At 38.3% G+C, this 16,622-nt stretch overlaps 1 protein-coding gene across 15 annotated transcripts in view; it reads left to right on the top strand.

Annotated features, from left to right (window-relative positions):
• Positions 1–16,622, top strand: part of Tet1 (tet methylcytosine dioxygenase 1) — a 130,272-nt gene that overhangs the window by 30,485 nt on the left and 83,165 nt on the right. For 9 of the 15 annotated variants that reach the window (XM_048809870.1, XM_015500563.2, XM_048809857.1 and 6 more), the window contains one exon: positions 11,063–11,116. In XM_048809870.1, the coding sequence (XP_048665827.1) occupies positions 11,063–11,116 (54 nt within the window). Of the gene's footprint in view, positions 1–10,373; positions 10,514–10,533; positions 10,832–11,062; positions 11,117–16,622 lie in introns of those variants that run through there. The other 6 variants (XM_048809900.1, XM_048809883.1, XM_048809910.1 and 3 more) reach the window with 2 other exon arrangements.

Genomic DNA, 16,622 nt, shown 5'->3' with positions numbered 1-16,622 from the left:
ATCCCCTGTGTGCCTTGAGAGACGCCGACCACTCTACGAGTAATATGACAGCAGAATGCATTACAATTCATTCATTACACATATAGAGCACAATTTTTCTACCTCTGGTTGTACACAACATAAAGTCACATCCATTCGTGTCTTCATACATGTACTTAGGGTAATGATGTCCATCTCATTTCCACCGTCTTTCCTACCCCCATGCTCCACCCCTCCCAATTTTTTTTTTTTTTTTTTCCACTTTTTGGTACCAGGCATTGAGCCCAGGGAGACTTGAATGAAAAATATTTATTTTTCAATTGTAGTTGAACACAATACCTTTATTTTATTTATTTATTTTTATGTGGTGCTGAGGATCGAACACAGGGCCTCACACGTGCCAGGTGAGCACTCTGCCACTGAGCCACAACCCTAGCCTCGTTATTTATTTATTTTTAAAAATATTTTTTTAAGTTGTGGATGGACCTTTATTTTATTCATTTATTTATATGTGGTGCTGAGAATCAAACCCAGTGCCTCATACATGCAAAGCAAGTGCTTTACCACAGAGCCACAGCCCCAGCCCTGGTTTTTTATTTTTTATTTTGAGACAGGTTTTCCCTAAGTTGCTTAGGGTCTCACTAAATTGCTGAGACTGTCCTGGAACTTGTGATCATCTTGTCTCATTCTCCAGAGTCTCAGGGATTACAGGTATGCACCTTGGTGTCCAAATGCAATAAATTGTAGTATGCATTTTCCTGGAGAGATGTTGGTCCATAGTTCTTATTAGGTTTCAGAAAAACATAAATCATATTCCGCACTCCCCAAAGTGAAAGAACCATGGGGCTTTCTTCAGCCTTTAGTGGAGTGCAGTTGACAACTGCTTTGGCTGGGGATGTAGCTCAGTGGTAGAGCACTTGCCTTACATGTGGGAGGCTCTGGTGTTGCATCCCTAGCAGCAAAAACAAAACAAACAAAAAAAAGAGCACTGACAACTATTTTGTGTTTAAGGGAAAAACAGTGACAGTTCAGCCTTTCCCCTGTGGTATCATTGTGAGATGTACCTACTTGTACCATTGAGGACGTCCTATTGTGAAGCAGGGGTGAGCTAAGGAAGGAGCAGAGATGATGTGTAAAAGAGTCTGCTGCTGAATCTGCTATATGGTAGTTGCTTAAAATGCTGGTATATCCTTGAAGAGATTTGTGTATTCATCTCATTACTTTCTCCTGTTTTTCCCTCTTGCCACCTTATTCATGCTATTTAGAGGAAAATAACTGAAGTCCTCAGAAGTATCCAGGATACACCATTTCTTAGTATCTACTGAGCATTTTTCCTGCAGATGTTGGAGGCTTAGGATACATTATGAATGAATTCGTTTTCTGTTCCCATGTGATTCAGAATTATAGCTGTGGTTTCTAGTGAGATGACCATGTCCCAGTTGTTTTCTTGTTCTTATGTAATGAGAGGGTTTTGGTGTTTCTGGTGTGTTCTACACATTTACACTATAGAGCTTATTTGTATATCATATTTCATACACAGTACCATTTTGTGGTGAGTTTTCTGTTACAGAGCAAATGTTGGGTCAAGGCAGGAGGAAATAGGAGTACAATATAGTAGAAGGCCACAGTTTATCCAAGCTGTGGGATTTCTGGTAGAATGGATATAGGTTAGATTTAGAGACAGGTTTGTTTGTGCATGTGTAATTTGTCTAAGAGTTAATACAGCTCAGAGGCTGAGGCCGGAGTATAACAAGTTTGAGGCCAGCCTCAACAATTTAGTGAGATCCTGTCTGGGAAAAAAAAAAAAGAAAGAAAAGAAAAGGAGTCAAGGATGTTACTTAGTGGTAGAACATCCTTGATTTCAATCCCTAGTACTACTGCCAATTAAAAATAAAAGCTAATACCAGAATTATAGGGAGATTTTGTCTACTGGGAGACAGAAACTAAATTGCTCTCATTATTTACCTAACCCTATTTTTGAGAAACCCTTCCTGTTCACACTGAGACCATAAAGCAAAAATCAATATAACAGGGAAAACAGAATAAAACAGTGTTCCACCTTTCTTTTTCTTCCTTTGTAAAGAACCAACAACCACAGGTCTCTGTCTTCATAGTGGATAAATTTTAACAAAATTCAGCTTTCTTCCACTTGAAACACAGGAAGCTGATAAAGGAGGACAGAAACTAATATTTAATGAGGGTCTAGACTAGGATTCTTATATTTTTGTTTTTTGTGTTGTAGATTGAACCCAGGGCCTTTTGAAGATTCTCAGTTCGAAGACTAGGAATAAACTCTTTTAAAAAAATGTGTTTAATTTTGCACAAATAGCAAGTATTAGAGTTGCCCTTTCTACCACAAAATAATTAAATAATCATTATTATTACTACTACTACCACACAAAAAATAAATAACCAATATTATTGCTACTACTACTACTATTATTATTATTTGTGGTAATTGGTATTGAACTCAGCAGCACTCTACCACTGAGGTATGGCCCCCAGCCTTTAAAAAAATTCATTTATTTATTTATGGAGGGTACCAGGGATTGAACTCAGAGGCACTCAACCACTGAGCCGCATCCCCAGCCCTTTTATTTTTATTTTCAAACAGGATCTCAGTAATTGCATAAGCTCGCCTCAAATTTGCAATTCTCCTGCCTCAACCACTTGAGTAGCTCGGATTGTAATCCTGTATGTGTGCTCTGCTGTGTTCAGCTCAAAATTCAGTAATCTGTATTTCCATGGTGTGCACAGTCATTGCCATTATTCAATTCTAGAACATTTTCATTACTCCCTATAGAAACCTAGTACTATTATGTAGCATTTACCAGTTCTCCTGCGCCCCATTCCCTGATAACTATTAATCTGCTTTTTGTCTCTATTGATCTACCTTTTTTCTCTCTTTTTTTTGTTTATATATGACAGCAGAATGCATTACAATTCTTATTACATATATAGAGCACAATTTTTCATATCTTTGGTTGTATACATTCACTTAGCTTTTTTAGCACTAGGGATTGAACCCAGGGCCTCACACATGCTAGGCTCATGCTCTACCACATCTTCAATCCTACTTAGCATGTTTCAAAGATCATTCACCTGCCATGTTTCAGCACTCTGCTGTATTTGATGGCTCAGAATATTTCATGTATCACTCATTAAAATTTTGTATTTCCATTCATCAGTTTCCACTTTTAAAAATGAATTAAACAATTATTTTTCGCCACTGAGAATTTAATTCAGGGGTGCTTACCACTGAATTACATCACCAGCTACTTTTATTTCTTATTTGGAAGCACTGTCTCTAGCTAAGTTTTCCGGGGTTGGCCTCAATCTTTTGACCTTCTTACCTCTGCCTGCCACCAAGCTGTCTTAACTCTGGTTTTGATTTGCATTTCTCTAATAGTTAATGCAGTTGAGTTACCTTTTTTTATGCTAATAAGCCATTTCTATATGGAGACATATCTTGCTCTTCACCTATTCCTTAAATTAGTTAATTGTGGTTGGGGATGTAGTTCAGTGGTAGCATGCTTGCCTAGCATTCAAGCCCTGGGTTCAATCTCTTAACCACCCCTCCAAAAAAAATATTTTTGTCCTTGACTGTCAAGAATTCTTTATGTATTGTGGATTTTGTACCCCCTTTAAAATATATAATTTCCAAGTATTTTCTGTCTTTTTTGAGGGGGTACCAGGGATTGAACTCTGGGGTACTCGACCACTGAGCCACATCCCTCGCCCTATTTTGTATTTTATTAGAGACAGGGTCTCCCTGAGTTGCTTAGCACCTGGCTAAACTGCTGAGGCTGGCTTTGAATTTTTTTTTTTTTCAAATTTTTTTTAGTTATAGATGGACACAATATCTTTATTTTATTTATTTATTTGTTTGTTTTTATGTGGTGCTGAGGATTGAACCCAGTGCCTCATGTATGCAAGGCAAGTGCTCTACTACTGAGCCACAACTCCAGCCCCGGCTTTGAACTTTTGATCCTCCTGCCTTAGCCTCCTGAGCCTCTGGGATTACAGGTGTGTACCACCGTTCCCAGCCCCAAGTATTTTCTCTTTATGATATCTTTTCACTGTTTTGCTAATGTTTGAAACAAAGTTTTCAATTTTGAGTAATTCTATATTTCATTTTTTTATCTAGTTGCTTGGGCTGAATTTCTTTTCATTTTTGTAATCCAAAAAGTGAACTTTATTGTATAGAAACCTCACTGGTTTGATTGAATTGGCTCAAATTATTTTTTCTCTTTCCTTCTGCAGGTAGTAATATCTGGCATATGGTGTCTCATTTAATCTAACAGCAGTCTTATGAAATGTATATTCTGCCCCCAATTTATGAATGGACATTTAGGCTTATAGAGACTTGGTAAATTGTCTAGGGCCATAGAGTTGATGCAGGATTAGAGGATTTGGTTTGGAAGGCATTCCCCATGTCCTTAAACAAAATGTTTAGGGCCCAGACAGGATGGATAGGAGTGCAATCAACAGTTGGCCTGGTTGAGGGATAACTGTGGGGAGAGTACTACTGCAGTCTTTTAGACTGCGGAACTTGGAAGGAATCCTAGGTTCAGCTGGGTGTAGTGCATACACCTATAATCCCAGAGACTCAGGAAGATGACACAAGAGGATCCCAAGTTTGAGGTCAGCCTCAGCAGCTGAAGGAGCCCCTTAACAAGACCTGATCTTAAAATACAAAATGAAAAGAACTGGGGGTGTTGTGTTGCTCAGTGGAAGACCACCCCTGGATACAACCCCCAATACCACCAAAAAACCAAGCAAAACAAACAAAAGAAGCAAAAAAAAAGAAAGAAAGAAAGAAGGGGAAAAAAGAAAGGAAAAGAATCTTACAGGTTTATTTCACAGGAATGCAATTTAAATTTTTTAAAGTTTATTTTTCTTTATTTTAGACATACCTGACAGTAGAGTGTATTTTGACATACATACATGGAATATAATTTATTCTAATTAGGATCCCATTCTTGTGATTGTACATGATGTGGAGTTTTTTGAAAATGTTTGTGAGGTGCTGGTTAATGCCCCTGGCTTCAGTCCCTGGTACAACAACACCAACAACAACAAAAAAAAAAAAAAAGAGAGAGAAAGAGAGAAACAGAGCCTTCCTTGCTATCCTTGCTATGTTACTCAGTCTGGACTTCAACTCCTGGGTTTAAGCCATTCTCTTACCTCAGCCTCCTGAATAACTTGGACTCCAGGTACTCAGCTATAAAAGATTTTAAACATGAATCAAACACTTTCAACTTCAGTGTTTTCCTTTGACTATCTTTTTACCTATTTTTCTCCATTTTTCATTTTACTTGTATTTCCTTCCCTAGTCCTCATTCACCTCTGAATCATGGTCTGGTAATTCTTGAGTACCATAGTAATATTTCACTCTTCCATTCCCTCAAGCAGATGATTTTATATTTTGCCCAGCTTTTTAAATTATCTGTAGCCAGAGAGTTGTTCCAAATTACCAATTCCAATATCATTGGAAATGAAAATTTTGTGTACTTTTAAAATTCATAAATATAAGATTATGTTAGGATGGTGTGATGGAGTTTGTGTCTTATCTCTTGCAGCAATCTTGTTTGATAGTAGATTTATCTGGGAAAGTTTCCATTGCCCTAAAATATTGGGTGCTGTGAAGATCTCCAATTTTTATACAAAATGAGTTTTAATTGCTCACTATTTTGTTCACTTGTACATAGTTTTATTAATTAGTGACAGCCACAGTTCTCCATTTTTGTAATTGCACCAATTGGAAATTAGGTGCAGTAAAGTTAATAGCACCTTAAGATTTTTATCCCACCAAGAACAATGATCTTGTATAAGATAGCTGAATGAGCCAGGAGTAAATAGTAATGCTTTCTTTTCAAAACATGTAAAACCACTTTCATTTATCACATGCATGGTAAGTGACTGAGAGAATGTTTAGTATAGCCAGGTGTCGGGGAGCACTCCTGTAATTCCTTTGACTTTGGGAGACAGGGGCAAGAGGATCATAAGTTCAAGTCCAGCCTTAGCTACTTTGTGAGGCCTCAGCAATTTAGCAAGATTCTTTCTAAAAATAAAAAATAGAATGGATTGTGGATATAACTTATTGGTAAAACATCCCTGGGTTCAATCCCCAGCCACTCCCTGCCACCACCACTTTGTAAGCAAACAAAGATAGGTGAAGCACTTTTTTCATGTAAATCTGAACAATAACACAATTGTTTAAATTTTAGTTTCAAACTTATTTAGAGGATTTGGTTTGGAGATGCTGGTGTTTTCACCCTACCTGTTATTTTTTTCTTTGGAACTGGGGATTGAACCCAGGGATGCTCTACTACTGAGTTACATTTCCAGTCTTCTTTATTTTTTCTTTTGAGACTAGGTCTCTCTACGTTGCTGAGGCTGGCTTTGAATTTGAGCTCCTCCTGCCTCAGCCTTGGTGGTTGCTGGCATTACAGGTGTGCACCACCACATGGGACCAGACTTCTTTTAAAAACAGAAGGGGGAAAAAAGGAAAGAAAGGAAGGAAGGTAGGAAAAAAGAAAAGAAAATGATTATTATACAAACCAGACTAGTAATAAGAAGCAAAATTTTTAGGACTGGGATGTGGTTAAGTGGTAGAGCATTTGCTGGCCCTGGATTCAATCGCCAACACCCCTGTCCCTTTAAAAAAAAAAAAAAGGAACTTATTTAACCAACAGTAGACAGGACTTCTGCAGAGAAGTGGATGGATGCTGGTGGACCTGGCTCCTTGGAGGGATACAGGAATACAGTAGCCTTAGAGGGAAACCAGGGAATAGCTGTACTAAGGCTTTGCTTAACCCAGTCACCCAGGATGATTCTCTATTGTCAGTCAGTTTTTATGTGTCACAAGAAGTGAAACCAAACTAATTTGAAAACGTTTCTGATAGGAGGTGGGTGTGGTAACCCACACCTGTAATCACAGTGACTTTGGAGGTTAAGGCAGGAGAATCACAAGTTCAAAGCCTTTGTTAGCAATTTAGCAAGATCTTGTTTCAAAATAAAAAGGGCTGGGAATGTGGTTCAGTGGATAAGTGCCCCTAGATTCAAACCCAGGTACCAAGAAAAAAAGGGAACAGAAAATAAAGTCTCTGATAGGGGTTAGCATCATGGCACATGACTGTAATACAAGCTACTGGGGTGGCTGGGGGAGGAGAATTACAGATTTGAAGCCAGCCAGGGCAGTTTAGCATGATCCTGTCTCAAAATAATAAAAATAAATAAGTAAAAAGAGCTGGGCATGTACTCAGTAATAGAGCACTTGGCTGGCATTCAGGACGCCTGGAATTCAATTCCCACTGGGGGAAAAAAATCAAATCTCTGATAAAAGGCATGATCAATTCTTCTTCTTTCTTCTTCTTCCTCTTCTTCTTCTTCTTCTTCTTCTTCTTATTATTATTATTATTATTATTAAATATTTTTTAAAAATATGGACACAATTTATGTTTATGTGGTACTGAGTATTGGACCCAGTTCCTCACACATGCCAGGAAAGCACTCTACCACTGAGCCACCACCCCTTGCCCTGGATTTCTTTTAAAACCAGACATTTTTACAAACTGATAGCCCCAAAATGACAAATGGAGGAGAATAGGTAGATCTAATGTTTGAGTGACTAAAAGAGGTGTGGAAATGGCTGTAAGACATGGTGAACATATTTAATCTTTTTTTTTTTTTTAATATTTATCTTTTAGTTTTTTATGTAGACACAATATTTTACATTTATGTGGTGCTGAGGATCAAACCCAGTGTCTCATGCATGCTAGTTGAGCACTCTACCACTGATCCACAACCCTAGCCCTTAATCTTACCAAATTATACTGGAAAAATAGATTAAATGATAAATTTTATATTACTTATATTTTATTTCTTTATTTTTCATTACTGGGGATTGTACCCATGGGTGCACTGCCACTGAGTTACATCCCCAGCCCTTTTTGTTTTTGAGACAGGGTCTCCTTGGATTGCTGAGGATGGCCTTGAACTTGTGATCCTCTTGCCTAAGCCTCCCAAGTCACTGAGATTAACAGGCATGTGTCATGATGCTCAGTTTACATACATTTTACAATGAAAAAAAAAAAAGCCTGAAAAAAAAATGAAAACAGATTAAGCTAACATCTATTTTTAAAACCTTTTAAAAAAATTTAGGGAAGGGGGCAGCTAGGGTTGTGGCACAGTTGTAGAGCACTTGCCTAGCATTTGTGAGGCATTGGGTTCCATTCTCAGCACCACATATCAAAAAAATAAAGGTCCATTGACAATTAAGAAATATTTAGAAAAAAAAATTTTTTTGGCACTGGCGATTGAACTCAGGGCATTCAACCACTGAGCTACATCCCCAGCCCTATTTTGTATTTTATTAGAGCTGGACATGTACAAGGTCTCACTGAGTTACTTAGCACCTGGCTTTTGCTGTGGCTGGCTTTGAACTTGCAATCCTCCTGCCTCAGCCTCCTGAGCCACAGGAATTACAGGTATGTGCCACTGCACCAGACTCTAAACCTGTTTTCAAAAGCATGGTGTATTTGAAAGCTTAGTGTATTTGATCCTGTTTTATGGCTGCTTCATGCTTCATTCCTCACAGAGAAGTTCTTGGTAGTATGGGCTTGGTTAGTGTGTTTGTACTGGTGGATGTGGTTAAGTCAGAATCCACTGGTGTTGATACAAGTGTTTAAGGAAGACGTGAGAACACCACACCCAGTAGGTTTTTTCCCTTACATGAACTGATTAAAAATTTTGAGGGGGGCTGGGGATGTGGCTCAAGCAGTAGCGTGCTCTCCTGGCATGCGTCGGGCACTGTGTTCGATCCTCAGCACCACATACAAATAAAGATGTTGTGTCCACCGAAAACTAAAAAATAAATATCAAAAAATTCTCTCTCTCCCTCTCTTTAAAAAAAAATAANGCGAGATCCTGTCTCTAAATTAAAATATATATATATATATATATATATATATATATATATATATATATATAAATAAATAAAAATTTTGAGGGTGGGTGGTTGTGAGAGCTAGTTTAAAAGTGCAATAATGGCTGGGGATATAGCTCAGTGGTAGAGCATGCATGTCACACTGAGTTCAATTCCCAGCTCCAAAAGAGTAAGTGGGAAAACAAGGCAGGTTGGACTTCACAATTCAACAAGCAAAGCGTGCTTTCGTGGCAAACTGAAAGAGGAGCAACCAAGGGTTATGAAAAGCAGGCTTTCCGGCCCTCACTCTGTTCCCAATTTTTGGTTGTGGGAATCTGTTCTGAATCCAACTGCAAGTGGAAAACCCTTCTTTGGCTCAGCAGCCAGGCAAGCCATGCTGCCAATCCTCCAAATGGGCTGCTGAAACTTTGGCTCTGTGAGGATGGAACTGGGGCTATCTTCCCAAGATCTGTGCAGCTATCAAGGTGGCTGTGACTTGATTGTGATTGGTCTCTGCACTGCTTTTTGGCAGTGACCTTGAGACCAGCTAGATCACCACTACTGCTCCATTTCTTGTGATTTGGTCCTTTGCTTCCACTGTTGTAACACCAGGGGGCTGATGGGAGGGAGAATTTTCTGTTCCTCCCTTTCCCAGTGTCTGGCAGGTGTCAACTATGGTGCCAGCTCTCTGTGCCTACCACCCACTGGGCAGTCCCATATGAGGGGGTCTTGTGAATGTGGGTGGTTTGTTCCATCCCTGGCTCAGATACCTCTCCTAGTCCCTGGGAAGCCAGTGGCTGTGCCTGACCACTAAGCGGGTGCACAGGCAGGCTCCACAGGCAGGCTCCACGTGGGCATCCGCTTGTCAGTTTTGCAGAGAAATGCTCAGTGACAGCTGATGATCTTGGGAGAGAAAGGAGCCAAAAGTGCCCTTTTGTCCTACAGGTACAAGTCAGAATCTGCCTTCTGGTTAATCAGGGATTTCTTTGTAATTGACAGTCATCAGAAATGTCCATAGCAAGAGAGAGAAATCTTTTCTCTCTAGACAGTGGCAAGTGTATTTTTAAAACGCCACCCCTTCTCCTTGTCTTCATCCTGTCCTTTTCCTTTTAAGTGGCTTTATTGTTGTTTTTTAATCTGCCTTTGTCATTGGACATTTATTGACAGAAATCAAATTGCTGTGTTTCTGGGCAGAGCGCCTGCTGCAAAGAGGTGTGGTTCCAAGGAATGAGACACGCAGCCCAACAGCTGAGCCTACACTGTCCTCACATAACCTCCCTGCCTTAAATATCGCCAATATTTCGCCTTGCCTTATAAAGTAAAAATGCACAATACCTTCCAGAGTTTCAGCAAGCCCAAATGCCCCCCTAGGCTTAGTTATGTCTCCTGTATGTTGGAGGTCGAACCGCACACCCCTCCCCCATGGAGACCTACCCTTGGAGCCACCAAGAGGTTACTAATCAGGAAGACTCCACCATGGATCCAATGGTGGCGACCTGGGGGATTTGTGTGCATTGTTTTTGCTGAAGCCTCCTGTGATTTCCGCGCGACCAGATCCTCTGCAGAGAACTCCATGTCGCAGCTTGTGGCTGCCTGTGTCCTGTGGTGAGAGCAGAGCCGCACAGGAGATCCTTTGTCTAGGAAGGGCTAGGCTGAGAAGATCACTTTGGAGTTGCTAAGCTCTGCATTGCCATTGGCTGCACTCTTTGTGGGGCTGTTTTTGCAAAAGGCATGCCCAGCACGTCTACAGTGCTGGCAGGCCAGGGCTGCCTTTAAACACCATGATAATAATACCAAAAGCAGTTTGCAGAACTGTTCCACTGTAGAGGCTTCCTCTGCAGAAGCAAGCAAGATGGCTACCTCGTGGGCTTCGCTGTGAAGAATGCAGAGGCTAATTAAGACAGACTTTAAGGGGAAAAAAGGGTATTTCCCTACCTCATCTTAATAGAAAAAAATTTTTTTAGTGACTTTAAAGTATACATTTTACATAAGATTTTTAGGTTCTGCCTAGCAAACATGTTGATGATTTTTAAATGGTATAAATAGTTTTACAGAGAAATAGTCAAAAAATTGGGGGGGAGTGGGAGCTAATTTTTTTTCTTGATGGAGGCTCATTTTCCAATTTGATTTTTTTTTTTTTTTTTTTTTTTTTAGGTTATAAAAGAAAACAAGAGGCCCCAGAGGGAAAAGAAGCCCAAAGTTTTAAAGGTAATCAGCTGTTGATTAAATAATATTTATTTTTTTTCCATTTCATATAATTTTTTTTTCTGTCACCTGAGGGTAAATATGGAATACAGTGGATGTGTATTCTCCCAGATTTTTAGTAGATTAATGAATTTTCACTCAAGTTTTTTTCTTTTTTTTTTTTTCTGATGTACTGCATAATGTGCATATTAGCACCCTTTATTTTCAACTCCCAGAAGTCTGCAGAAGGAAAAGTTTATATGCAAAGTGTTGTGAATAAAATTCATTTTTCTTTATATCCCCCTTTGTAACATCTGCATTTGTGTTGTTGCACCAGTGTGTGTACTTAAGCTGGTGTGTGTACTTAAGCTTTTTAGGAGAAAGGTACTATTTGAAGTTGACAGCTAAGATCCATTGTGATTTTAATCGACCATCCATTAAAGACTATTTTAAAATGTGTGATTATTTTCCCAAAGAGAAAAGGTTCTTAGAGATTTTAGTTCAACTTAAAATGTGTAAGTCTTGAGATCTTACAGCCAGATTATAATTGCTTAATATAATTCTCATTATATCATCTTTAATTTTGGCATTCTTATAGCTATAGGAATAAGAATGTTTTCTTTATATTCTATAGATTGACTGATGAGTATTTAACAGTAACCTAATTTGGTTATAAGCTAACAATCCATGTTATAAGCTTTGTACAGTATTTAGAAGGGTTAATTTAAAAGCATATGGCATCACTAAAAGTTCAAGGCTAGCATTAGTCTTGCAAATAGGTGCTTATGTGCTTAAGCTTTCAAGTGGCATATTGCTACTCTAAATTTTAGCAACATTTTTATCTCAAGAAGAAATAGCAAGCAATAAAAAATTGGTTTGTAAAATTACATTGTATATATTTAATTTAAAATATTTTACCTAATTGTAACTTGTCTTTTGCAAATAGTTTTAGCCTCAAAGAGGAACAACATCTTGAACCATGACTATGGCAGAATTTTATCTTGTTTGTCTCCCTAGTTGTGTGAGTTGAAAGTGTTTACATTAGAACCAAACCTTGTGTTGATTTCTAATTTGGCTGACCACCTTGAGTTTCTGTTTCCTGTGTATACACAGTGTTGGCATGTACATTTTTCATCAACCAACAAGTATTTATTTCATATATACCACACAGTCAGCAATGTGCGAGACACTGTGAAATGAATGAAATTGCTTGGCACAAATTCTCTTAGGGCCTGGACAAAATGAATAGTGGTTATTTTCAAGACAAATTTAACCACCTTCTGTTTTTCTGCTTCATATTGATTCATCTGCCTCCTTTCACGCCCTTCCCTTCTCTCATCTGTGGAGTCCTTCTTAGATCTCTATATACTTTGTGTATTGGGTAAATCTATCTCAAGCATTAAGTTTTGCATGAGAATAGTTTCAGTCTTGGAAAAAAAAAAAGAGTCTACATGTAGAAACAAATAGACAGTAAGTCATTTCCCACCTTTGCTAGGAATTGGGCTTTGGGAGTGCTATTTAGTTCTGTTTATTATGTTAATCTGTGAGTGTTCTGTCACTTGAAATAAATTTGAGAAGTAAATATACCATGTGTTGCTTTTGGGAATCGTGAATTCTTGTAAATTTATTTTTAAGTACCTGTTAGTGGCCGTATGTCATCTGTCCTAGCAAGCAGAACTGAATTGTTTACTTTCCCTCCATAGTTATTAAAGTAATGAAGGCAAGGAAAATGCTCTAAGAGAAAAAATTAATTGTTTTGATATAGGCACTTCAATTTTTAAAAACTTTACACACACACACACACACACTCCTTTTCCAAGCTTTGTTTTTCTTCTGCACAGAAGAATGTTAAAAGCCTTCAGATTAAAATTCAGCTAGACAGATGTAGAATATTATATAACCCTAAAAAAGATGGCAAGTGTGTTTGAGAAAGGAGGGAGAGTAGGAAAAGACTATGAATTTTTAAGGTTTTGTTTTGTGGCTTTTGTGGCACTGCTCCACTGAACAACATCAGACTCTCCCTAAGTTGCCCACGTTGGTCTTTAACTTGTTATTTTCCTGCCTCAGGCATTATAGGTCTGTATCACTGCACCTAGATCAGTTTAGGTTTTAATGCATAAGGACCTAGATATTCTACCTGGATTCTCCCTAGAGATTCAGTGATGGGAATCTACAGGTTATAAATTGGACTCTTTTCATAATTCTTTGTCCTTGCTTTGGCATTGAATCAAAGATCCAGTCTGCTTTCTTTGATTCTGGTTCCTTAGATCTTCAAATCCCCCGTGTCCCTTTGCAGAGTGGTTGGTGTAGGTACTATGAATAATTGTTTACCTTTATCATTTCTTAGAAAGTAGCCAGGTGTTTGAATAATTACAAGGAGGAAATTGGGTATAGAATTTGAGGGTTATTCCATTCTGCTCTGAACCTGGTCCCTATTGAATCCAGTTGCAGGGTTGAAGGCCTCTCTAAGTTTCTGAGTGAGGCTAAATGAAATTGTTATTTAAATGTATACCTACATTCATTCAATTGTACTTCAAAATTTAAAGCTTTAAGTAGTGATGTCTATTTTTTTGTAATCTTCCTCTTGCTGAAGTGTTTCCTTCCTAATGCTTTATGGCCAGTGAGGCATCAAATATCAAATATGAGAGGCAGGGTTGGGTGGTAATCATTGTTATTTTCACATACGGATGGCAACTTCTTAGCCATGCTGTACTAGGAAACATAAGACTTTGTTTGTGTGTGTGTGTGTGTGCGCAAGCAAGCAATTATCAAACCTACTCTCTCATGCATGGTAGGCAAGCTCTCTACTGCTGAGATACAATGGTTCAGATACAAAATAAAGAGATATGAATTTTTTGTTTTGAGACAGGATCTTGCTAAATTGCCAAATTTGGCCTGCTAATTAACTTGCTAGCCTCCTGCCTCAGCCTCCTGAGTAGATAGGATTACAGATGTGCACCATTTGACTAGCTTGATTCTTGACTACAGTAGAAGTATGAACTAGTTTTCAGTTCATGATTCATGAACTTGGTTGTCACTACATGCCTTGGAATTCCTTTTGAAAGAAACATTTATGTTAATATTTTTCACTTTGTGTGTATGGCAGAGGGGATGACTTAGGGGGATATATTTCCTTAGAGAAAGTCAGTTTTTAAGGTAGTATAAAACTTTGATTGGTAGTCTTTTTCCCTGGAGAAAATTGGCACAATCAGTTTGAGCAAAATTTCATAAAGGGAACATTTTACTTATTTATGGATTTATACTGGGGTGCTTTACCACTAAGCCACATCCCTAGCCCTTTAAAAATACACACACAAACACACACAGAAGAATCGAACCCAGTGCCTCACACATGCTAGGCAAGCACTCTGTCACTGAGCCACAACCCCAGCCCCTAGTCCTTAGCTGGGTCTCACTGATTTGCTTAGGGCCTCTCTAAATTGTTAAGGCTGACTTTGAACTTGTGATCCTTCTATCTCAGTCTCCTGAGCCACTGGGATTACAGGTATGCACCATTGCCTGGCTAAAGGGAATATTTTAGAGGTGTGAGCAGAATTTAAAAAATAGCTAATGATGGTAAAAGATAACAGGGCTAAAGAAGGCAGAAAGCTATTATGACTGGGCTGGAAGGGCAGAGGAGTGGGGGAAGGAACTCAGGTGGAGTGGTAGCTGAACAGAAGGAGAAAGTTTTTTGTTATTGTTTCCATTTTGTACAGTACCAGAGATTGAACCAAGGGGTGCTCTACCACTGAACTATGTACACAGCTTTTTATTTTTTATTTTGAGACAGCGCCTTGCTAAGTTGCTGAGGCAGGCTTTGAACTTGATCTTCCTGCTTTTGTCACCAGAGTCCCTGGGATTACTGCTGTGGGCCAGGATATCCAGCTATGATCACAGATTTCTCTTGTGGTTATTCTTAGAGGGGGACTTCTACATGGAATCATGGCGGGGAATAAAACCCTGGCCTCCAGCCTTCTCCTGTTTTCAATGGTCAACCCCAATGGGAAGCCATAGAGAGGGAAAGGAAGTTTTCTGATGAACTGTATCGAGGTCAGCTTCCTGGAATGCATATGAATGTATAGAAGCTGGAATGTGGACCTGAACATATTCAGCATTACTAGTAGCTAGGAGGGCTGTACTTACTGTTGGGTCAAAAGGAGGACCCAAATCATGATCATGAGGATGGTAACATTCGATGAGGCTGTGTGATTGCTATATAAGAATTCTATACTGCTGGGGATGTGGTTCACTGTAGAATGTTGATCACCATTTGCAAGACCCTGCCTTTAATTCCCTCTGGAATACAAACAAACAAACAAACAAAACACTCTATACTATATTTGCAATTTGTGTCTTAATTTAAAAATCACCTCAAAACCAAAAGTGTGAGCATCTTAAGGAGAAGACCTTGGCAGTCAGGGTACATTTTCTAGCTATTTGGTTATAAAATATCTTTGAAAGAACTGGGTGAACAAATATAAAGAAATGTCATTGAATTTTAAACCAGGAAAGTGTCTACAGAGACTGATCTATTAAAAAAAAAAAAGAAAGAAAAAGAAAAGAAAAAGAAAAGAAAGAAAGAAAGAAAGAAAGAAAGAAAGAAAGAAAGAAAGAAAGAAAGAAACAACATGATCTTGCTGCTGGTTCTGCACTGGCAGCCCTGCTCTCCACTGTTTCCTTCCTTGATGATGCTGATAAAGAGGAAGAGCTAGCCATTCGGGGAGTGGGGGACATAAAGCCTGTATCACTAGCAAAGGACAGGATACTTGTATATAGTATAACTACATGTCATTTGGAAACGTGTTTTAAAAAGAATCAAATCATAAATAAATGAGTCACATTTGTACATGCTCTCAGTTGGCATGACATAGTGATTTTCAAAATATTTAGGACCATTACCAAGCCTCTATTAAATGTTTCAGAAGGGATCTGTTCTGAATAACATTATTAATATTTACTAAATATATTTTGAGCCCATACTAAATGCTGGTGCTATACTGGAAAAATTTAAGACCAATGTGTTTCCTGCTCTTCAGGAGATTAAATGCTACTGAGGAAAGGCAAGTAGAAAATTTAAAGACAAATAAATTCCAAATTGCAGTGAATGCTTTGAAGGAAAGAATAACAAAAAGTGGGAGATAGGGAAAACATCCTTTAAGGAAATGTGTTTGGTATCTGTGAGAACTATTCCCTTAATTTGTAAATTTTAATATATATACAAGTACAGATTTTAAAAGACTAAATTAGATACAGTTGAGATACCTTGTTTATTTTAAATTCCCTTAAGCTACAAGAAATAGGAGTTCACAGAGTTGCTACAGATTTCTGTTGCCTGCAGTTATAGTTAGTAAAAGAAATCATTGGTAAAATGATACTTTTTAAAAAACTGGTAATTGTACAACACTATTACTTGTAGCAACATGTTGCAAATTGAATTGATTGATTAAATACTAAACCATCTTTGGGAGAGGAGAAAAAGTGGCATTTTGATAGTGTTACAGACATTTGGATGTATTGGATCAGTAGGTAG

Source organism: Marmota marmota, unplaced genomic scaffold, assembly GCF_001458135.2.
Source record: "Marmota marmota marmota unplaced genomic scaffold, marMar, whole genome shotgun sequence".
NCBI classification, from domain to species: domain Eukaryota; kingdom Metazoa; phylum Chordata; class Mammalia; order Rodentia; family Sciuridae; genus Marmota; species Marmota marmota.
The sequence above is the reverse complement of the archived record's forward strand: the minus strand, read 5'-3'. Positions and strand labels throughout refer to the sequence as shown.